The sequence below is a fragment of the Rhea americana genome, unplaced genomic scaffold (genome assembly GCF_003343005.1).
Source record: "Rhea americana isolate MKP2758 unplaced genomic scaffold, rheAme1 scaffold_462, whole genome shotgun sequence".
In the NCBI taxonomy this organism is placed as follows: Eukaryota; Metazoa; Chordata; class Aves; order Rheiformes; family Rheidae; genus Rhea; species Rhea americana.
In genome coordinates this window covers 59,061-83,272 of record NW_028186604.1, presented here as the reverse complement: position 1 = coordinate 83,272, position 24,212 = coordinate 59,061, and the positions used below count along the sequence as shown (strand labels likewise).

General features: G+C 39.1%; 1 protein-coding gene across 3 annotated transcripts in view; it reads left to right on the top strand.

Moving 5' to 3' along the window:
- The window catches only part of WDFY3 (WD repeat and FYVE domain containing 3), a 145,895-nt gene that overhangs the window by 108,970 nt on the left and 12,713 nt on the right, over window positions 1-24,212 (top strand). For all 3 annotated transcript variants that reach the window (XM_085316344.1, XM_085316343.1, XM_085316345.1), the window contains exons 35-55: window positions 18-178; window positions 837-1,066; window positions 1,920-2,029; window positions 2,201-2,383; window positions 3,688-3,845; window positions 4,846-4,923; window positions 5,966-6,193; window positions 7,625-7,678; window positions 9,956-10,124; window positions 10,386-10,549; window positions 13,387-13,535; window positions 13,810-13,930; window positions 14,294-14,379; window positions 14,857-14,937; window positions 15,472-15,526; window positions 15,880-15,999; window positions 16,798-16,915; window positions 18,100-18,206; window positions 18,743-18,896; window positions 20,767-20,858; window positions 21,165-21,377. In XM_085316344.1, coding sequence (XP_085172470.1) covers window positions 18-178; window positions 837-1,066; window positions 1,920-2,029; window positions 2,201-2,383; window positions 3,688-3,845; window positions 4,846-4,923; window positions 5,966-6,193; window positions 7,625-7,678; window positions 9,956-10,124; window positions 10,386-10,549; window positions 13,387-13,535; window positions 13,810-13,930; window positions 14,294-14,379; window positions 14,857-14,937; window positions 15,472-15,526; window positions 15,880-15,999; window positions 16,798-16,915; window positions 18,100-18,206; window positions 18,743-18,896; window positions 20,767-20,858; window positions 21,165-21,377 — 2,831 coding nt within the window. The remainder of the gene's footprint in view (window positions 1-17; window positions 179-836; window positions 1,067-1,919; window positions 2,030-2,200; window positions 2,384-3,687; window positions 3,846-4,845; window positions 4,924-5,965; window positions 6,194-7,624; window positions 7,679-9,955; window positions 10,125-10,385; window positions 10,550-13,386; window positions 13,536-13,809; window positions 13,931-14,293; window positions 14,380-14,856; window positions 14,938-15,471; window positions 15,527-15,879; window positions 16,000-16,797; window positions 16,916-18,099; window positions 18,207-18,742; window positions 18,897-20,766; window positions 20,859-21,164; window positions 21,378-24,212) is intronic.

The following is a 24,212-nucleotide window of genomic DNA, read 5'->3' as shown; positions in this document are numbered from 1 at the left end:
ATTTTAATCTTTTCTAGGTGAAGATGCGTCTCTACCTATAACAAGCGGAGGAAGCTATCAAGTGCTGGTGAACAATGTGTTTTATTTTACGCAGCGTGTGGTAGATAAGCTTTGGCAGGGCATGTTCAACAAAGAATCCAAACTTCTTGTAGACTTCATAATCCAGCTCATTGCACAGGTAACAACATTCTCCTATTAATCTGATTGCAAAAATGTTGTCACGGGTTATGTTAAAACCCATTGAGTAATGTCATTAAAGAAGCTGCATAATATCTGGGTGAGCCATTGCAGTTTCTTTTTGCGTGGTAATTGTACACACTGGAGATCAGTTAAACATTTTAACTTTTAAAATGCTAGAGGCCCATCTTAGGTCACCGTAGAAGGACACTCCCCAGGCTTTTCCTCTTGCTTTTCTACTGAACTTCCCTAGCATGTCTTGTCAGCATAGTTGATCTATGCTTTAATGTAGGACAGATGAGTTAAAACTGCTTTCAGATTAAATTAATTTTTTAAGAAAACTCCAGAAATAAACAACCAAATTTGCCTCAAATGATTTTTTTTAGGATGCTTACTCATCCTCTTCTGTTGGAGATTGTTGAAGACTTTTGCTGTGAGAAATAAAGAAAATGTTAATAGACTGACGTTTCTAGAAGTTACAATTTTAAGTGTATTGTACCACGTATTAATGTCACTTCTACCCTCAAAATTGGTAGAATATACACAATTTTGGTAAAACAAAGTTTTTGAAAATCGGTWTGAGTCAGTTAATGGGGAGCTTATCTGCCATTAAAATGATTTTCTGCTTTTATCTGATCATGCTTTGTACTTTCCATCAGTCAAAAAGAAGATCTCAGGGATTATCGCTGGATGCCATTTATCACTGCCTGAATAGGACCATCTTGTATCAGTTCTCAAGGGCGCATAAAACTGTTCCTCAGCAAGTTGCTCTCCTTGATTCCCTAAGGGTCCTTACTGTGAACAGAAACTTAATTTTGGGGCCTGGGAATCACGACCAAGAGTTCATCAGCTGCCTAGCTCACTGCTTGATTAATCTGCATGTGGGAAGGTAAATATCTCAGTTGTTCAATTCAGAAAAAGTCACCTGTTCCCTCTCAACTCCAACTGTCACCTTGCAAATCAGTCAGCAAATTCTGGATAATCGTGTATAACTTTCAAGCTGGTGAAGTACAAGYAAGCTCAAGTAGTTCATTTTGAAACAAAAATAGATTTGAAAAGTGTAGGCATAGAGAACATGGTCTTATTTACGTTTATAGTGGTATTAAAATACTGGCATAYGAGTACTTACTTATCAGTTCTGTTATTAAGCTTTAATAGTGTAAAACATTCTCCAAGTGGAGAACAGCATCAGTACTAAGTAATTAATAAWCAAAGGGACCTGTCTGTTACAAGGGAAGGAGGCTAGATTTACTGTCTATTGAATCATTTATTATATAATTGCAGTAGTAGGATCTGAATGTGTAAAACTGAATTAGAGCAATTGGGCATTAAATCAGAAGACTATGGCAAACGCTGTAAACATCTACCTGTCTGCAGCGCTACAAATGCCTGCCTGGCACTTTGATTTTTTTCAGAGAAGATGTACCTCTTGGGTTTTAGATAAAGACACTTGAGTAGCGTAATCAGCAGATATCTTGAATKTTCTCCACTTACGGCCTCAGCCGTTTTGTGTTTCTTCAAATATTACTGTCTTCCTCCAGCAATACCAGTGTCCACGGTATATCATTTTTCCTACATCTTCAGCTCAGTTTATGACTGTAGATCATCAAAACTCAAGCGGACAGAAATGAAGATACATTGCTGTAGCAGCATGCATTAGTCTTTGTAACAGTATCACAGAGAATGGAATGATTTAGTTTATATTTGTTTCTGGTTATTGTTAAAGCATTGTGTGTTTGTAGCAACGTAGATGGGTTTGGATTGGAAGCAGAAGCCAGGATGACAACATGGCACATAATGATCCCCTCTGATATAGAACCAGATGGAGTTTACAATCAAGACGTCAGTGAAGGTAGTGTAATCTGAGAGTGGCGGAGCCACAGATGTCTGCTAATGCCACTTATTTATTGTCACTGCTGCTCTTTTACCCCAATTATTGTTTGGGCTGGGGTGGAGCAGGATAGAAGAAAAGCTGCTATGTGTGTGTTTATATATGTATATAAAAATCTTGTTACCTTTGCAGGTCGCCAGCTTCTTTTAAAAGCCATAAACAGAGTGTGGACAGAGCTGATTCATAGTAAAAAACAGGTTTTAGAAGAGGTTTTCAAAGTGACGCTACCTGTCAATGATCGTGGCCAGGTGGATATAACTGTTGCAAGACCTTTTATTGAAGAAGCAAGTTTAAAATGTTGGCAAAATCATTTAGGTAAGTGTAACTGAAGATTTATCTACTCTGAATGGTAGGTTTCCTTGAATTGAATCCCATGCATTGGATGTTTTAGTGTGAGCTTAGCTTTTGTGTTGTMCCTGCTGTATTATAAAATGCTTTCAGCTGTCACCTCGCCTTGAATTGGATAAAATTGTACTCTGTTATGCACAGGAGCTTTGTTCAGCGCTTTCAGTAGTCTCAATTTTGTGCGCGTGTGTGTGTGTGAGCATGCACCAAATACTGTATTGTGAATGACAGCAGTGGAGGACCAGTTCACTTAGCATCTTCTCATTAACAGCTGGGCTAAGGAGACCTGTGTTACCTTTCTCAGGACTGAATTTACCAGGGAGAGGTGAGCCTGTCCAGCTACAGCCTACAAACGCTGGGTGGGGTAATACAAGCAGAGATGTGTGACTGTGCAGCCTTTTTTTAGCAGCAGTAATATTGTGACTTCTTCTTGGCTGGAAAATCTATTCGACATAAGAGGCAGCTTTGCAGAAAAGGTCCTGGTGGACAACAATTTACACAAGAATTAGCAGGATGCTCTTGCAGCAGAGGCCACCAAATGCTGTTGGGCTGAGTTAAAAAGAACTTAGATAGCAGGTCCTAAAAATTCATCTAAGAAGCCATGGCCATGACTCTTTAGACAGTTGAGTGAGTCTGAAGTAGTTGAGGTTAATCTGGATGCATAGAAAATGCTTCTGGAAACTTGGAGTCCTTTTTTTGTGGTCTTAGTATTTCTAGATGTGATTTTTCTCACGTATCTTTGAATAAATGTGTTCRGTGAAGTGAAGGATCTTTGGAGAATTTATTGCAATAAGAAGTAGTGGTTTTAAAAGAAGAGAAGGTTCAGAGAAGGAGCAAATTAGAAAAATGGTGAGGAGCGTGAGCAGGGTGGGCTAGTTAGTAGGGCTGAGATTTGAGAAGGAAAGAGTAGAGAGCACGTATAGTAGAATAAAATATCAGACACTGTCTCCCTTCTTTGAAATACTTGCTTTTTCTTTGAGAGATGATTCAGCAAAATTAAACATTGTATTTCCAGCGTATCTGTTTATCATCTGTTCAGATGAGGAAATAATTCACAGCTCATGGATCCTGTTCTTGATAGCAAATCTGTTTCTCTTGSTTAATGTCAAAATGGGTGAAATTTCCAGATTTCATCTGTGAATCCTTCCTCACACAAGAGACATGAATGTTGATTTGAATGTGAATGCTCTTAAAAATTTTAGAGGTATGGAGATTACTTAAAAAAACAGTAACAACAATGACAAATCCCACAACGCTTACTCTTTGGTTTTCAGCCCATGAGAAGAAATGCATCAGCAGAGGAGAGGCTTTGGTTCCAACCACGCAGTCCAAACTTTCTCGAGTTAGCAGTGGGTTTGGCCTCTCTAAACTAACTGGTTCCAGGAGAAACCGAAAGGAGAGTGGGCTCAACAAGCACAATCTATCTACACAGGTAATTTCTMTCAATTAAGGAAACACAATCTAAGTTTCAGCAATGTATGTTCAGAGTTTATAGTAAGTGTCCCAGTGTAGAGAATACTAAAGGGTAGAGTTCAGCAAAAGACTATCTGTGGCACAGTAGAGCTGGACAAAGAAGAGATGAGAAGATAGACCAGGGCAGCACAGCAGCGGGAGAGCGATGTGCTCTCCCTGGGAAAGAACCTGKCGAGGCATCACAAGGAGCATAAAGTATCTGAGATGTTGAAAACGAGGGAGGGATCTGAAAGTTTTGGAGGGGTGAGTTCTTGTAGTAGTTAGCACACGTAACGGTTAAGAGCCTTTGGGTTGTGGGGAGCAGGCTGCATTCCTGCTGCCACGAAACATCTTGCTTCGGTTGGCTTAATTGGGAGTTACTTGTGGCCTATGTAAGTGGAAAAACGAGTTGTCAGTTCACTTAGTAATCTAAAAATTATTCAGTGACTTTGAATTGGTTATCTCAGTCCTTTTCATGGAGAGCAGGCGTACACCTTAAAAAGAAAACAAAGAAACCCACTGACCAAGTTTACAGGAACCTTTGCTGACTACGCCAGCAGAGGGGACAAGAGCGAAAAGATACAGAATACCATGCAGGATGAGGAGTGCTGTGTGTCTTGAGGGTTTTCATCGAACTGGCAGCACAAACTATTATTTAAAAGGAAACAGGCAAAAGTAGTAGTATTTGCTGTTTGGCACCAATCTGTTGGGATTTTCAGAACTATTAGTAATGTACTTGGAGAATTTTCCAAATATTTGACATAAAAAAAATAAATAAAGCATATCTCTATACATGGATTTACTGCAATATTTTTCTTTAACTCTTAGAATAATACTATTGCATGGAATAGTTTGAAATAATTTGCTGTTTCCTTGTTTTTTAAGAAACTGTTCTGTGTAAGCAAGTCAGTGAGGTGATTTCTGCACAAACTGTGCAGTTATAAAGCAGTGTTCTGTTTGTCCTCTTATCTTTGTATTAGGAAATTTCCCAGTGGATGTTTACTCACATTGCAGTGGTTCGGGACCTGGTAGACATGCAGTATAAGGAATATCAGGAGGTAAGCTTTGGAGAATTATCTGAAACTAATATCATGAAACTGGTATTTTGACCTGTCAGGTTGTATATATCCTTCTTTCTCAATATGTAAAATACTAGGAAGTGACTGGTGAAATGATTGTACATTTAGATACACTTGCTATTTTTAAGGGTTTCTTAATGCAATCAAACAAAAGAGAAAAACTAATTTTGACATGGTTGCAGGTGAAAGCCTATGTAGCAGTATTATGTAAGTTGAACTTCTTTTCTTTTTTGTTTTTTTTTCTTTTTCTTTTCCCCCCAAGAAGCTTAAGAAGCCCATGGATTAAACGAAAGGCAGGGGGAAGATAAGCTGGAATATACTATCCGTCTAAAATACTGCAGAAAAACATAAAGGAATGCTAGGAGAAGCATTGTTTGTGAACACGACTTTTAAAGTAACACACACAAGACTTTACAGTACCTTTCTTTAATCATGTAGTGATAGAAAGGAGTGGCTATGTGCCATCTAGAAAGAAATCACTGCACCTTTCATTTTCTTCCAAGCATCCAAGAAATCGTTTGGTTCAGAATTAGTTGTTGAGTTTTTATACTCTAAATCTGAGAAATTAGTTGCCTAGAGGAACGAGTGTTTGAAAGTGACTAGCAAAACAAAACAAAACAAAAAAAAATTTGCTTCATTTAATATCTCTCTTCTATCTAAATACAGGCAGGGAAAGCATCCAAAAACAACTGTAATTTTTTCTTTCATAAAAACCTTTTCCAAAATTAATCTATTTCTTGCATATTTGCAGCTTACAGATAGCTTTAATTAAAAAAAAAAAGCAAAAGCATAGCTGCAGGGTTTTTATTTTTAATATTCATTTATTTATAGAAAGTTACAGTTTGAACCCTGCTTTTATTGTAGCTGAGACTGGAAATCTAATTGAAGGACTCTAGAAAATGCTACTAGATTTTCAAGTTATTACAGAGTTTTCTGCAATGTAGTAAAAATTGCTCTGTTCATGTCAAGTGCAGGCTTAAAATGTCATTCTTAACACACATACAAATGTCTTCTTACTTAGCGGCAGCAGAATGCGTTAAAATACGTGACGGAAGAGTGGTCTCAGATTGAATATGAGTTACTGCGGGAGCGAGGTCTGTGGGGTCCTCCCATCGGCTCCCATCTTGACAAGTGGATGTTGGAGATGACCGARGGTCCCTGCAGAATGAGGAAGAAGATGGTGCGAAATGATATGTTTTATATTCAGTATCCATACATGCCTGAAGCTGAGCAAGAGACAAATTTGTTGGTAAGTATTCACAATTTTGTGATGAGTCATTTTATGGCCTGTTCTAAAATTTGTACTGCTTTTTAGTTTCTTTTAAGAAATATATTTTATTCTGTAGGTATTATTTGTCTGCAAGCCTTACATAATGATTAAGTTCCAGTTGTTCTTCAGTATATATTTACAGGAGGGCTGAACTGTGACAGCTCACAGCTAAGTGAACTTAGGAACTTTAGCAAACTGTAAGCTAAAAAGTGCCATAATTACAAGAAGTTTCAATCTGAGTTCTTTGCCTTAGGCTAGATAACACTTTAAATAGTGATCTGAAAGAAAGCTAAAAACAAACATCATGTTTGTAGTCAACATAAACTCGTAAATAACGAGCAGTTCAGTTTTATGTAGCAACATGAATAGTTTAAAAATCTGGTTCCACTCCAAAAAAAAGAAAAAATTGTTATGACTGAATATTGACTCATCCAAGATTCAGACATGTAGCCCATATTTAGACAATAAGAGACTATATCCTGGAAGAAAAATAGCATACTTCAATTCTGGAAAAGACTTAATTGAAAAATTGCTCAAATCAACGTTAGCTGAGTGCACACTGGCATCATGCTGTGTCAAGAGGTTTGGTGGGTTTTTGGGATGGACGTGCAGGGAGCTCTCAACCAGCGGTGCTAGTACAGCTGCTAGCATTCTGGATGCAGTTCAAAAGAAATGTTCCTAGATTGGTATGAACACAGAGAAGTCAAAAATAACTAGAAGGCTGGGAAACAAGCTTAAAAATGAGGCTCAAGAATGTACGTATTTTTAGCTTATCAGAGAAATAATGTAATCACAGACTTATTTGTACAGGGCTCTTTAGCAGCACATGTGCAGGTATGTAAGACCTTGCAGCTGACTTATTAAGTGGCCAAAGTCCACTTTGTTAAGAGTTACTCCCAAAGAAATATGGTGCTAATTGATCCTTGAAGCAAGCTACCAGGGCCTCTGGTACATTCTTCATCGGCAGGATTTTCAAACCTAGGGTTGATCGTCTCCCAGCAGAGGTAATACGTAATGCCATCACAGCTTTTGAACGCCAGGTTGCTTGCCTCTAGCTYGGTTTTAAAGCTGGCTGTGTGTCGCCCCAGCCCTAACTTCGTACAGCACTGTATTTTTGAAGCAGCATGTGACGATGTAGCCAGTATCGTTGCCATTAGCACTGAATTGCTGAAAGATTGGGGGCAGAGTAATTTACCTTACAAACRTGAAAACGAAGCATAATAGATATCACGTTCTTTTAATGTCAAAACCGCGCAACTCGATTTAGACCATTAGGCATATTGTCGTGCTTGTAATCTGGTACACGTTAGTTCTAATGACGGTTAAGTTCACACAAAGTGGAGGACATACCATCATACGTTCTCAAAAATGTTCTTTTTCTGATGCTTGTACTTAATGCCCTGTTTTCAGTCTGACTTCCCAAGTAAACTTCCTGAGACACCCGATGATACCATTCCTCAAAAGGTAAAGAAACAAATACGCTGACTGAAAGAATGTAAAATGAATAAACTTTTTTTTTTTTCCTCTTCCCCCTCCTGCATGTTAGGCGATCTTAACAAGGCTTCTACGATTGGCTTTCAACTTGCTCTTTCAGTAAATATTTCCAGGACTAAAGGTTTTTCAGCATTCACATTAGAAGATGTCACTGTGCCCTCTTCAGCCTTCACCTAATAAAACTTTCTGTAGCTCTTAGCTTCTTTGCTGCACACTAACAGGCTGTGTTGGGCTGTGCTGTCACTGTTCTCACTGTGAAAAGTGTGTTGGCTTGGGATCTGAACTAATGATCTATGAAACATGTTTAGTAATGGGCAACATGATCATTGGAAGCACTGATTAGGAAAATAAGCGTTTATTTCTAACAGACAATCTGGAGAACAAGTTTGGGTTTTTTTTTTTCCTTTTATGTGAGTTATACTAGACTGCAAAAGGCCTGTTCTTACTAGACACGAGATTAATTTTATCTCTCCTAAGTCCTCTCCTTGTTTTCATTATTAAGAAACAACGGGGCTGAATGTAGAAAACGTGTTTCAAAATATGAATCCTACCTTGAAAATAACAAAACCTTGTTCTCAGCTTGCTACTCCACAGGCCCTTGAGTATTATTCTATTTCTGTATTAAATTGCATTCAGTCTTGCCCATCACTAAGTACAGTGTGCAACGTGCGTTCACTCATTTTGTATTATATATGATGGTAAAATAATACATTTAAATGAAAGTGGCTTTTATGTGAAATATCCAGTGTAATTGTTGCAGATTTCCTTTATTCGTGTTTAGCAGTGCTAGTTTGGGTTTTTCTTTGTAGGCTATTCATCAGTTGTTTCTACAAATGTGTTAAATGTCATTTAAGTAGCATTTGCGTGGTGCTAAAGGATGAAGGCACAGAGTCGAGCATAAGTCAGAAAAACAGATATGTCAGCTCTTGGGGCAACTAATTTGATCTGAAATAATAAATCTCCATGTCACTAATATTAACCTCTTAATCTTCTGGTGCATCCATTCGTAACTAAGCTAATATGCTTTTGTGGGTCATTTAGTTTCCCAGCTTATAAAGATTAACTGAAAAAATGACATTTTTGTATATTTTCAGTAATCACCGCAGAAGCGCACAAGGGAATATCTTAATTAAAATGGCAGGTGATAGTCTACAGTTCAGCATACTGTACAATATTGAACTAGATTTGTAATATTTCAGAACTATCCCAATCCAATTACAAATTTCCTGGGGAATAATGCTACAGAATAAAGAAATTTTCTGGGAAGGAGGACAGCTAAATACATTTACAGCCTGAGGTTTGCCAGAGTGTTGGAGGTGGAGTTAAGGAGAAAGCAGAGAAGAAAACCTTCAACTTAAGTGCAAGATCTTTTTTTTTTTTTTTTTTTTTTTTTTTTTTCCTCTCCCTATTCATATGAATCAGTTTGTTTAAATTTAGGACAGAGTCTTAGCTCATTTCTTCATAACCTCTTTTATCTCCACCTGTGTCTTCAGTGATTATCCTGAGGTATTTGTTGCCCTCTTTGAGTTGTTGCTTCTTTTTCTGATGTTGCCTCCATAATCAAATGAAGAAGACGAGAATTAACATGCCAAAAACATAATGAAATGTATCATAGTCCATTGCTCTTACTCAAAGGTGCAAATGCTGCTCAGGGAATTACATTGGTCTAATGGATCCTCTTGTGCCATTCTGCTGCGAGTAAAAGTCTTCAGAGCTTTTGTTAAACAAAATACTGAACTAAGAATTTCTGAGACTTAGAGCCAGGTCCCGGGCTCCCATTTGATTTCAGTTCATATCGACTTCCGTATATCTTTATCTCTCCTTGAGGCAAAATTTTATTTAAACTATTGCCCAGCAAAAGAATTCGGCTGGCTAATGACTATGCTGCAGGGAGTGATCAAAGTTTTTAAAATGGCCATCAGATCTATCAATCTTAAGCACTTTTCTAACCCTTTTGTGACAATTCGTAACGTGCTGACCACGTTTTCCATCTTGTAGGTTCATCTGCAGGCGTTTCCCCAACCCAGTCATTACTTCAGTGGCTTTGTAGTTCCCTTGCAAATTAGATTATATATTGGGTCTTCTATTGAAGAGTGGCTGTTTCTGTCTGTCTTTTGGCGTATGACTGAGCACACGCAAAACGCGGGGCGGGCATGCACTGTGCTGCACACAGTAGTCTTGAAACGCTTTGGTTGAAGGCAGTCAGGAGAGCTGAATGACTATGCGCTGTGTTCAATTATTTCCAAGAAACCTGCTCGTTACCGAAGGGCCGTAAGTTACGACAGCAAGGAGTACTACATGCGCCTCGCTTCTGGAAACCCTGCGGTCTTCCAGGACGCTATAGAAGAGAATACAGTGGGTGAAACTGCTCAGCAGGAGCCTGAGCATGGGGAGGACACCATTGCGAGAGTCAAAGGTTAGATCGTTGTCCTATCTCGGGCTGTTTTGTTTAAGTTTCTGTGCAACGACATCTTCTCACACGTTTGCCATTAGCATTAAGGTGAACGTAAGGATCCTGTTGAAAGACAGAGTCCTGTGTTAGCAATGGATCAGTAATTTTGAGGTTCAAAAGGTTGTGCAAGTTGCATTTTTATTTGTCAGGTTTTTTATTTAACTCTGGCAAATGTCTTTTTCTTTAAATTTTTATTTACTTTATATCTCTATTCTTCTTTTGCAGGCCTAGTAAAGCCTCCTCTGAAAAGATCACGCTCTGCTCCTGATGGAGGAGATGAGGAGAATCAGGAACAATTGCAGGATCAAATTGTTGAGGGGAGTTCAATCGATGAAGAAGAGAAAACCGACAATACAACTTTGCTTCGGCTCCTCGAAGAAGGAGAGAAGGTACTGTGTACTTCACGCACACTGAACACTTGCTGTGTTGGAATTTCTATATTAAATATARCAAACACAAATAGATGTCCTGGAGACTTTCCCTCTTCTACAGCTGAATCTGCTTAATATTTTRTCAACTTCTTCCTGCAGCATCTTCAAAACCAAATATGTACTCTGGTTCCTAGAAGTYTCGTGCTGAAATGCCTGTACTGAAAGCATTCTTTTTTTGTTCCTTCTGSCTGCTTAGAGAAAGGAAAAATCTGTCCTCGAATCAAAGCTACAAACTCTCTCATGCTTGGATTATTATACTGTCAACAGAAAATATAGGTACTGAATTTGACAGTGTACCGGAAAATTCACATGTAATCAAAGTTGAGTGGACTGAATATGCTCAAGGAGCATGAGCACTTTTCACTTTAGCAAAGATACATCCGTTAAAAAAAAAAAAAAAAAAAGTTTGCTGTGAGAGGAAGTATTTTTAGATGGCATTATGTGGTTCCACATATCTGCAGTTAGTTCGTATAATATGAGAATTAAAAAATTGATAGCGATTGCAAAGCAGAAGATGGGGATATTTGGAATTTTCTGACTTTGTTATGAAATAGCTTGTTAGTAAGTTTATTTTATAAGTTGAGTGAGTTTTTGCAGTTGACAAATTTGTTTTAATAAGAGGGAAAAACATACATTCAGACTGACCTGTCTAATATTAGATTTTCACCCACTTGGATTATATTCTCTTGTGCTTGAGCCCAGCTTCCAGGAGAAACATAAATTAAGGGATTGTGCTTGTGGTATCTGACTGTCATTAGTTCTAACCAATTTGGACATAAGGCCTAGAGGTCTCAAATTGCGTTTGTGGAAATCAGCGTCTGGAGGGCGATGTTAACTGCTGTCCCACTGAAAGAAAGCATGAACTCCGCCGTTGTCAGACCTGTACAACATTTACTTGGCCAGGCAGCTCATACTCTCTGGACAGTCACTTTGGAGCCAGATACAGGTGCAGATAACTGAGTGCCAAAATCCTCAACCCAGGCATACAGAAGGGTTTTTGCCTTCCCTTCTGCCAGCCCTCAGCAGCGCAGCCTGCTTGCTCTGGCGTGTGAGGTGTAATGCAGATGTCTGTAAGCTTTGCACAAGGAATGAACCTTCAGTCACCAAGATGCTTGCTGAGTCTTTTAGTCACCAATTTATAACGACCTATTTATACCCAGCTGCGTTCACCTGCATACGCTTGAACTCTGGTTCAGCAATAACTCTTATTTCCTCTTAATTCCTAAACTGCCAAATGAAATGCTGAAYGCATGCATTAAGTATACAGCAGAGCTAAAATTAAGACTCGAGCAGRGACTTTGCTAGATTAGGGCTGTGCTGTATGTGCTACGTCAGAATTGACAATATCACATCCCACTGGACTTCTCCATCTTCTGCTCCATTCTTTCTTAAGAATTTCCTTAAGAATTAACTCTTTAAAAAAATTCTTTAAGAATTTTGAAGAAACAAAAGATCCTTTCCTTAAGAAAGGATCAGTGAGGTAGATCAATGGAGCTGCAGTGGCGTTCTGCACTGCAGATAAATTTTGCCTGGATCCCGCTGTGTATAGTAGCTTTTGCATCTGCAAGGCATCCTCTGTGACTCTTCTCCTGAACTCTCAACAGCGGCAGAAGCATCCTTGTAGCTTAGAGCTGGCACACGGGCTGAATGGCCACAAGAAAAAATAATGGACATCAGTAATGGGTATCACTATATCAGTATGTCTGTTACTGGGTTAAGGCAAGGTATTTTAAATAATGCTTTGCAAAGATAGGTCAACTATTAAACCTACTTCCAACACTTACTAAAATGTCTTATGTGCAAAAATATTGGAATTCCCTGTTGCTACTAGAGTGTTATTGCATAGCATACCACATTATCACAGTGAGTCTTCATTTTCTAATTTAGAGTTGATCGACAACCTGGAAGGCAGAGGCTTACTAGACAATTGAACGTTTTCTGTAATGTAAAAATAACTTTATTGAAGATATGCAGCATAAGTTAGCGTAGAGCTCTCTATACGATTTCAGCGTATCTCCCGCTTACTGTTCAGCTCTAAAGTGGGAAGGACACACCAAAAAAAAAAAAAACTTAGTAACTTATTTATAACATACTGTTGTTTCGTTAGAATAACTTTCAGCCGAGGACCATGGCACAGTGTCACTGGATTTCTTGAGTGGAATTGAAATCTGTCATCTACGTAGTTAGACTGGGGACATGCCTTTGCTTTTCATGGAAATATTTAGATTCTTCGGTTAAGGATCAAAGGCGTGTTGCAGCCACTTGGTGCTTTGCTGTCTGCTGCTAATGGTTTACGTATCTTCTCTTCTTAAATGCTGTGCCCTCTGATGCCTCTGTCAGAGGTGGGCTGCAGCTGGCGTAAGTGTGTTAGGAAAGCTGAGGTAAAAAGTAGTCTATTTTTCTGAGATGTTTCCTTGATTACTTTAAAAAGACAGAGAGTGAGAGGCATCGTTTAGGCTAATACTAATGAGAGGCTCCCTGCTGTCCTAGTTTGTGGACTTCCCCATTAAGTAGCTAGATGTGTTCTGTCTTTGGAAAGGAAAATAGAGGAAAGAGGAGTCAAGGTGCAAATGGATAAATTGGTAWATATATAAATCTATATTATACAGAGGAGGCTTTATTTAACTCTCTTCTCAGTCACTARTCCTATGTATTATGTATGTCTCTGATTAGGGGGAAAATAGCGCAGAAATGCTGTATCTCCAAGAAATAAAACACTGTTGAGGAGTCCTTCCAATGAAACAACAGTCTGTGCTCATTAAGCTGCTTTTACTAAGTGCCTGCTTTTATTTCAGATTCAGCATATGTACCGCTGTGCTCGAGTTCAGGGCCTTGACACCAGCGAAGGGCTGCTTCTCTTTGGGAAAGAACATTTCTACGTGATTGATGGATTTACAATGACAGCCACCAGGGAAATACGGGATATTGAGACGTTGCCTCCAAAGTGAGTGGATTTCTAAAGAGCTTCAGCAGTCTTTAACAGCTAGACAAGAAGTATTTAATGAGAAGTTTGAAGGATAAACTTCAAAAAAATGTCAGATTCAGAAAAATCTCAGGAGCAGTTTCCTCTGTAGTCTCGATTTGCTAAGTGTGGTATGGTATACTGTGAAAATAAGCTGTTTCTGTAACTGTAGTCTCATCCTGATTAAAAAGATGAGTGTTTTTTGGTGTGTCCTTTTGCAATCACTTTTCTCTTTCCYGCTTATGCTCATCTGCAGGATGCATGAGCCAATCATTCCCAGGGGAGCAAGGCAAGGTCCAAGTCAACTCAAAAGAACATGCAGCATTTTTGCATACGAGGATATCAAGGAAGTACATAAAAGGAGATACCTGTTGCAGGTAACTGGTCACTATACTTGGACTGAGGGGGCACCTTTGGGATTTGTCGATAATTTCATCATTTCTAAAAAGTAAATGAATTGGTGTCTGATTAGTAGTTGGAAAGTGAAGCTGCTTATTGTGGTGCTTCAGTCAGGTATCTGTGTTTGAACATTTGGCTTACCATGGTTTAGTTTATTGAGTGAATTAGTGAATTTTCTTGTTCTGAAGGTRAAACAGCTGGCAGCACTAAGTAGAGGCTGCTTCACAGTAATTTGGTGTCATGCGTCGCAAAGTACGACTAAACTGGTCTAATTCTGGCCTTCAGAAGTGACGAGCAAAAAAGCATTAGCGTTGACATTCATTTGTCTTCTTCATTTTCAGCCAATCGCAATTGAAGTTTTCTCAGGAGATGGACGGAACTATCTTCTAGCTTTCCAAAAAGGAGTTAGAAATAAAGTTTATCAAAGGTATTGTAGAATAAGTCAAGTTAGAACAACTTAATCTGAATGTTTGTTRATATTGGTGTTGAGCCATGTTAAAGCCCATAGTATTCTGACAGCAACAAACAGATTGAGAGAGTGATTGGTGCTGGACAGTGGATAACCTGATAGCAAACTTACTGCTGCATCAGAGAACCACTTGCATGCATATAAAGCCTGCTGCATGCGCTCAGTATGAGATAAAGCAATCTAGCAATCTGAGTGTGGTTTAGTGAGAAAGGGCCGTTGCTATTTTGTTGCGGATTTTACATACCTGCGCAAAAAAAAAAAAAAAAAAAGTGGTTTAGTGAGAAAGGGCCGTTGCTATTTTGTTGCGGATTTTACATACCTGCTCAAAAAAAAAAAAAGTCTTTAATTGCACTAAAAGTGATATATTTTTTCCAAGCAGAAGACATGCCTAGGAGACCAACATTAATTCYACTCTCCTTTTAACTGCTGATACAGGTTTTTGGCTGTAGTACCATCTTTAACTGACAGTTCAGAGTCAGTGTCTGGACAGAGACCAAACACCAGTGTAGAACAAGGGTAAGTGGGTCAGTTCTTCACAATCTCTATAGCTTTTTGGTTTCAACTAGAGATACTTGCATTAAGTTCCTGATTCACTGGAAAGTGTTGCATCACCATTTCAARTTGGGTACTGGGAAAATAAATAAATATGATTTTATGCTCCAGGTACTTTAAATATACTGATGTAATCGTCAACATCACTATATCTTCCTACAAATTAATATATGCTATCAAGATTAACCCTATCAGTATACAAATATATTCTAAAAGGAATTCGAGTGCAAAAGCATTTGACTTGTAAAATTCTTAAAGAAACTTCCCTGATCTGTAGCCCATTAAGTATATTTGTACTTGCACTAAACTGTACATTTAACATGTGTAATATTAATGGCCTGTGTTCAGATGTAAAGTATATACTGCTAAAGGAACAAACCTGTGGTATTCTAATTGTTACAATTTACAAGTTTTAGTCTAAAATTTTGAATTGTGTTGAAAAGATGTAACCCAGATCTTACTGGTAAATCAAGAACTGCTCTCCCTTCTTTCCACTAGGTCTGGCTTGCTTAGCACTTTAGTTGGAGAGAAATCTGTTACTCAGAGATGGGAAGTAAGTATGAAGATTCTGGTTTTTGTATTAAATTCTACATCTTATAATGATACATAAATAATGCATGAGAGTTGCATCCTCTTAGTCAAAAAGGTGGAATATACTACTGTAGAAAAATCTATCTCAGCTTTATAGCTTGTAATATTTCATGTTACCATAATTTAATGAGGAAATAGAGAAGTGTTCCACCATTAAAAATGCAAGAGGTGAGATTGCAGAAGGAAAGGAAAAAGAGAGAGCATTGTAAGTGAGTGTTTTATGTTTGGGGAGGGCTGAAGGCCTTGGAAGTCTAGCAGTTTAAACACTTGCTTGCTGTACAGTGAACACAAATGCTCTTATCTGTCTTCCTTAAGAGAGGAGAAATCAGTAATTTCCAGTACCTGATGCACTTGAACACTCTGGCGGGCAGATCCTATAATGATCTCATGCAGTATCCTGTCTTTCCCTGGATCCTTGCGGATTATGATTCGGAGGTAAATAAAATATCTTGTCACCCTAATAGAAACCTTTTATATGTCCAGGATCTGCTAACGTTATACCTGGTTCATGCTGCTGTGGTAGAACCAGGATGTATTTTTTTGCCAGTTGTTTGATTTCATCTGTTTTCCAATGTCCAGTCCACCCTCTCGCTGGGTAGGATATTAGAGGGTCTTGACAGTTTCCATGCAAGCAGGTCCTTGTCTGTGCTGATTTTACCGGCGTTGTTTGACTGCACAGAGAAGGGCTCGCGTACGCAGTGCGTTCTTCTCCTTTATATAGCGACGTGAAAGGCTGCAGCACTTTCTGTAAGTATTTGCATTAGCTTTCTGCAGTAGAGCCCGAAGGACGTTGTGCCACAGAGAAAGCACACTTGTCTCTGCAAGGGGCTACTATGGAATCTGGCCCCAAGGATGAATTCTGTTTTAAGAAAGGTGGAACATCCTATTAATGTTTTTGTAGACAGCTATTGCTACCAGCCATACCATAAAATAAAGTATTGTTAGGCTACCCATAGAGTATTCCAGATCAGAATTAGGAAGGTAGGAAACAAGACGAAGAGAGCAGGGCAAAAATTATCCAGAGCTCAGATATGATCTAAAATAAAAACAGTGACTCTTTTAGATYAGATGGAAAGATTTTTGTTTTTAAGCATATCCAAATGAGCTGAATGATTTCACATGCTGAGAATGTGGAAACCAAAGATGAGAACAGCCTTAGGAGGTACATGGTGTTTAATAGTGGTGAGCAATATTGAAGGCTTTTAAAAATTGGTGTCTGTTTGATTTTAAAAGGAATTGGATCTTACAAATCCCAAGACATTCAGAAACCTGGCCAAGCCCATGGGCGCTCAAACAGAAGACAGGCTAGCCCAGTACAAGAAACGATACAAAGATTGGGAAGATCCCAATGGTAAGTAGCGACATACCGTGCAGGAAAAGGAGACAGCAGCGCGTGTGCCCATCACACAAGGGAGGGAATCGCAGATTTTTATAATAAGGATCAAAAGATTCGAATTCCTAATGATTCTCCAGCAAATATTAAATTAAAGCAGAGGGATCGGTTGTTACAGGTTGTTATAGGTTTATTTGGTTTTTTTAATCCAAACAACAGTATTTGTTTATATTTAAAAACAAAGATAAGACTGTTCAATATTCATAAGAGTTTAATGTTGAACTGAATGTTTAATGTAGAACTGGCAGGCATGTGAAATATATGACTGGGTGTCTCGTTGACTAACACCATTTGAGAGCGGCTTGAAAGAAAATAAGTGGTAGAGAGGAATGTGAACCCTTCTGCGTTAGCAGTACTCCAACTTTTTCGATTCTTAGCAAAAAAACGTGCACTAAGATAAGTAATCAGCATGTCTGATACCAAAAAAAAAGCCCTAATAGGTACTTCTAAAGGATGTAACACCTCAAAATGAGATCCAGTCAAATTATTCTTCGTTTTAGAGTTTCATTAAATAATGAAAACAAAATGTGTGTTTGTCAAAGCAGCTCTCATGAAGGAAACCTTTTTTGTATGCTTTTATAGAAGACACAAGCCTAAATAACTACCGCAGTGCTGTTCTGTATTGAACACCAACAGACAGGAAAGACTTTCACTTTTTAAAAGCACTATATTCTACATGTATTTATGCATGCTTTTTGCCAGGAAATTAAGAAAGTAAAACCGGTACAAAATCCATAGCCAACAATTCTGAGACGCGTTTGTGCTGAAGTTGTTAAGTCCACAATGCCAAAGACTAAAAGTAAAAATACCCCTTCAGCAGAAATCATCAAAGCAGTATTGGARCATTTCAATTATTTAAAATATAAAATGACTAACCATACAGTATTGCTGGGCAGAAGCCTGTTGAATTACAGCTGCTGGACTGCAGCCAAAACATAAGTGTTGGCTCTGATAAAACGTAAAGTTTGCGATCATTCACTTCCCCGAGAATGAAGACTACAAATTCCAATTTTAAATATATTCAGGGTCACAGAGTTATTACAATGCAGCACTACTTAAATTTATTAATTTTTTCATTTAGTGCTGAACTGTCATTGAACTGCTTTATTTCCTCTCTGTTTATGATTTTTAATCTTCTGCAGGAGAAACTCCAGCTTATCACTATGGGACCCACTATTCATCTGCCATGATAGTGGCTTCCTATCTTGTCCGGATGGAACCTTTTACTCAGATATTCTTACGGCTGCAGGTAAAAAGTGCAAAATTTCACTCTGTTTCCTTCCTGCTGTGTGTATGAAACCTGTTTTTAAAAAAATGTGATTGGTCTACTTTGTCCTCATCAGATAGGATGAGCTGAGCAATTGTTGCCCTAGGGTGTCTGGTGTTTCTTTGAAAAATCGAATACATCCCTCCAAAGAGCYGGTGTAGTATTGAGTGTTAAATCCAGCAAGCATTTGTACAGCCCATAGTCTTCAGGCAGCTTGAAAATCAGTTGGATTTGTAACATTATGTTTTAAGTATTTTCCTAAATGGAAGCCATCAGACAAAAATACTTGTTTTGTTTGGAACAATGTTTCTGCTGAAGAGACCAAAATTTGAAATAGGACTAGATGTATCTGCCTTTAAATTCCTGTAGGTTTGCATCTTGATGCTTTGTTTACCATCTTTGCACATCCAAAAAAAAAAAAAAGCAATAGCTTAAATACTTTTTGGTAGAAGAATGTGGCCAGGTCTTGCTATGCTGAGAGATACTCTGGTGCTGATGCTTTTTGCTTCGTCTCGCAGGGCGGGCACTTCGACTTGGCCGACCGAATGTTTCACAGCGTGCGGGAGGCTTGGTATTCGGCGTCGAAGCACAACATGGCAGACGTCAAGGAGCTCATCCCGGARTTCTTCTACCTCCCCGAGTTCCTGCTCAATTCCAACAACTTCGACCTAGGTGGGCAGAAACGGCCGATAGCGTTTCGTATACCTATTGACCATATGAGATAGATATGCATTAGTACGTACATCACTATTTTCAGTGTTTCCTGAGCTCTGTACTGTAAATCTAATTTTAATAATAAGGATTAATCGAGTGTTTTAAAGCCTATGATCCTTTATTTGAAATATATTATAAGAGATTAGAAGCATGATCTTACCAAAAAAATTAAAAAGTGGGGGGGAAGTCACTTACCACACCTCTTCCAAGTATATTTCACACAGAAGTGTGAGACTGTTACCATAAAAGTATTGAGGTCTTGTCCATTTAGTTCCATATCAGATAATTTTGGACTGTGAACATCAGACAAAGTACTAGAAATAGAAATCCTTTACTGACCATTTGGAAYAGCAGTAGGAAGAATTTCTTCTGAACTCCGGGTAGAAACTGGGTGATATTTTATTTATGTTTCTTCACAGTTATTCTCTCACCCCTTGTCCCCTCCTCAGGAAAATATTCACAGTCTGCTTATGCAAAAAATGTTTCTCTTGGAGCAATGTACTGCTGCTACGCTCCTGTGAACTTGGAGATTTGRTGAGGTTCAGAATTAATAAGAGGTGTGGAAGTGGCTCTCAGCAACGAAAAACAATGCAGGAATGTAACTGAGGAGTCTTAAATAAAACGTATTTTTAGTAGRTGGAACATGCTCCCATCTAATGGTCAGAGGGAAGGGAGGAGCTATCCTGGACCCAGGTGAATGGATGTGGCCTGGCCACATCCGAGGGAAACCACTGCTGTCCTGGGGTGTGAAGCTTGCAAAGGGGTACTTGTTAGTTCTTGGATGTCTGTAAAGAATTACTTAGCCTGCACTCCATTGAAATTTAGCCATTTTCTTGGGTAAAACAATAATTCCATTCCTTGAGATGGAATGTTTGGATTGCGAGGAAGATAAATCCTGGGATGAAATGCTGTTCGACCAAGGCTTCTCAGTGCTGTTTGGTGGTGCACTGTTTCCTACCAGGATTTATTTTCCTTCAGAATGCGCCCAGTTGACATGTCCATTGCTATATACACACTAAAGAGACTCCCAATACAGCAATAGTGTTCTCTCAAGTTAGAGCTCTCACATTTATTCAAGTTTGCCACATTGAAAAAYTGCTAAAATGGAAGCCCAAAGGAGATGGGGGAATGAACCTCTCGGCAGCGGTTCCTCTGACTGCAAAATGGGCAGCTTCTCTGGACGCAGCTCTTGTTAGCAGGGCTGGCTGCTTCACTGCAAGCTAAATAGATAAAATGAGAGCCCAGTCTTGCAATAGCTGCAAAAGGCTGTTTTGCTGCCTGCTTTCATTATCCTTCATGCACTGCAGAGGGTCTTCCCTGTGATAAAGAGAGAAAAGTGTAAATGTATCTAAACAGAAATACTAAGACACAAGTCCGTGTTCTAAAGAGCCCTTTATTAGGGAAGCTAAGAGTCTGGAGTTCAGACYATATGGTGTGAAGCTCCTAATGTTTTCTTTTTTTAAAAAAAAAGAAAAGAAAAAGGTTACATTAATCAACTCCTCTAGCTAGAAAAAGTGTTTGTTTTGGAGAGCATACTTTGAAACATTATCATCATCTTCCAAAGTCTTAACAAAGAATATTTTAATTCTTTCCTATTTCACTATTGCAAGCAGTGCTACATAAACAGCTGTGTGTGAGGCAGAATTGTTCAGGCTTTATCACCTGATATTTAAAAATTACTCTAGGTTTTAAAGGAAAGACGGAAATTTCTTGCTTTATAAAGGAAAGCCATTGTGATTTGATTTTGTTGKTTTTTTTGGTTTTTTGCACTGTTGTGGTTACAATATGGTTTCAGTTCTTATTTTCAATTTGTTTGTTTATTTTGTAGGTTGCAAACAAAATGGCACTAAGCTTGGGGATGTAATACTCCCGCCATGGGCAAAAGGAGACCCTCGTGAATTTATCAGGGTTCATCGGGAGGTAATTTGCGTTTTGATAATGACAATATAAAGTGTCAATTGTGAGGTTCCACTGCATAGGAAGCTAAGGACGAGTCACGCAGTCGCTGCTACTAGCCAGTCCACGAGTTCTGGGTTGACAGCTGATTATTGCAAAAGTTTGCACAGCTCATGTGTCTTCCACTCCAAAAAGCTTTGTAAAAATATATTAAGAATATTCTTTATCAAGAGTACATCAAATTGTATTCTGCATTTTTCTTTATAGTGGGCATAATAGACTCGGCTAATGAAATGTGGTCAGTTTTAAAGCATACTCTTTGAATTTCAGGCTCTGGAATGTGACTTTGTGAGTGCACATCTGCATGAGTGGATTGACTTGATCTTTGGCTACAAACAGCAAGGTCCTGCTGCAGTAGAAGCTGTAAATGTCTTTCACCATCTCTTCTATGAGGGGCAGGTGGACATATATAACATCAACGATCCATTAAAAGAGACGGCTACCATAGGATTCATTAATAACTTTGGGCAGATACCAAAGCAGGTACACTGTTCTTAAAATCCCTTTTTGCCAAATGACATTATGATTGAACGGTATAATGCATTAATAAAGAAGAGGAAAGTACTTGAGGAATGATAYTTCCTGGGAGTGAGAGTTTGTTCATAAATATATTTCCAGTGATGTGAAATCATTTATATTTTAGCCATAAACGTGATGAAGAGAAACTTGAAGTTTTGCTCGTAAGATTTGAAATGTGTTTTTTTTCTTCATGCTCTTAAAATAGAGCTTAAAGAGATCTAGAGAAAGTTTGAAAAACAAAATTACAATAATGAATATGTTGGGTTACCAACACTTGCTGGAGACTCCAGATTGCAAAAGCACATGGCATTCCAGCACAGCCAYAGCATATTTCAAAATGTAGCAAAAACGAACAGAGAGGTAGTCGTGAGAGTGACAGGGCAAATATTAGAGTTTTTAATGAGCACCAGATCTTTAAAAGTTTTATTTCAAATAAATGGAGGGCGCCCGCTTCTAACTGTCTGTCTCATTGCTTGGGAGGAGGCCTAAAATCACTGCCTACCCTTTGTGTCTGCTTTTCTCCTTTTTCTTCCTTGTTCTCTCTTGATAATCTAAACTGTGGGGCAGCAGGGTTTTCTCCTCTCAAGTAATCTCTGGGAGTGACTGCACAGTGATGCTGATCGTAGCTGGCCCAGCAGAAGCAAGAAGAACAGATGAAGGTTGAGGTCTGAGAGCAGGGCAGTATAAGGACATTACAGATGAGTAAGCGAGTGCCTGAATTTTAAGATGTCTGTTAAGGACGAACATATGAGGAGACTTGCCAGAGAGCAGGTGATGCTTTGCTAGAGGAAGCAGCAGACTGCAGTAAACACAGGGGCGCTGGATTTTGTTGTATCACTGGAGCTATTTTGGACTGTTATCCCTTAGAAATCTGAGAGTTTGAAAAAACATRTATCCCATGGTATGTTCTTGGGTCCAAGAATGGTGTCCTGAACGTTCGTGATTCAGATATTCCCCTTCTTGTGGGGTGATATCCCARCTCCTGTTTCTGCTCCCTGTTACAATGTCGTATCCCAGGAAAGCCCCGTCCCTCTGCAAGAGCTCTGCTTCCTAAATTCACAGTGACAGGCAGAAGTCGTGGCGCTGGCAGCCAAGCAAGGTGTCACGCAAAGGCGGTGTGACCTCCAGTGCCACTGCAGATGGACGATTTCTCTCGGGGCCAACTTCTGTTCATCTCCCAGTGGGTGACACCAACAACTACAGAGAAATTTGGCACCCAGAGAGAATGCTGCAGAAGACAGTGAGGATTTGCAGGGGTAAGGACAAAAYGCCCTTGGGATGCGAGGCACCAGAGCAGTGGCAATGCTGAGTAGGTGCTCAGCACTGATAAAAGCAGCATCACTGATGGGGTTACCAGGAGCCTGAGTGTCTTGAGAAATGCCCTTGCTCTTTCAGTCTTTTTTGATGGTGAGGGCTGTTGAAGCACATTTTCCTGCGACCTTAGAGTTTTGTTATTGCTCTCTGTGATTTTTCCATGGGGACTCCAGTGCGAGATAGCTCAGTGACTTGCCTGCTAGGCACTTTCACTCCTTGCCCATGGTAGTTCAGTTTCCTATTTGAAGGCCAGGACGCAAAACCTTTGAGAGCTGTATTTGGAAGTGTGGTCTCACAGGCTCTGCCAGTGTCCTGAAATCCCACTTCCTAAACAGTCTGCTGAGGCTGAGGGGAGTAACCAAGAGGAACAGTAACTCAAAGGAGAAAGGAGATATYTTTCTTGCTGGAACTGGAGTTCTTTGAGATCAGTTGTCCATGTGAACGTGATGCCATGTGCCCTCTCTCCCCTTCTCTTAGGCCAGCCAGATGGGATGATGTAGTTGAGGGGGAGCTGAGGCATATATGAAAGGAAACAAGCAGTAAAAAAGTGTGTGTATGCCAAGTAGGTGCTCAGGCTAGAGAGACTCACAGCTCAGCTGCCTGAGGCTTATGCATGTTTCCACCACCCTGGATAACCAAATAGATGACACATCTCAAAGGACTTTGAAGGAAATAGCCTTCCTTTCTCTCAGCCGTGGAATTTCACTTCTCCTTTCAGTGCCATACTGGTGTTTTTGTTGAAGGATAGTTGAGATCTACAAAATGTCGCTGAATGTTATATTTGTTATTTGCATAATATACTGCATAGCCTCTAGCCTCAAAATGTTTATAATGAATTTATGATCTGGTAAAGTTTAGTGTGCGTCATGGCTTCTGATAAGCCACGATCATTGATGATCTGCTTGTTTAACGCTGCTCAAGTTGTCAGGAATTGGCGCTGAAGCAGCAAAATGGAAATTCTCTGACTCCCTATCGCAAGATAGTCGGAAAACAATTACGGATTAAAACGTTTCTCATCCGTAACTGTTGTATGTGGTCCAATACCTTGCCCGCACGTGCTGTTCTTTAGTAGTCTCGCTGCCCCCAAGTGTGTGGGCTGCAGTTTGTGGGACACAGTTTGCTTCAGAGCCAAAAAAGAGTTTTGGTTTTGCATAGATTGGAATTTTACACCATGCTATGTATCACTTTGGGGATTTTTGCTTGCTTTACCTCAACTGTTTTTGCAACTGGCTGTAGTTATTTTTAAAGATGTTTTGCTCATTATATCCTAGTTGGATTTTATATTACTCATGGAAGTGTTATTAAAATGGCTAAGTGTCATAAATAATTAGTGAATGCTCAATAGTGAAGCCATGAACGCTGAAAACATTTAAGTAGCTTCTGCTGAGCTGTGTATTTTTAGAAGCTAAATTGGACACTGTTGATGCTTTTTAAGGTTATGGCCTAGGAAAGCTGTGATATTTTAAAATAAGCAATTTCTTGATG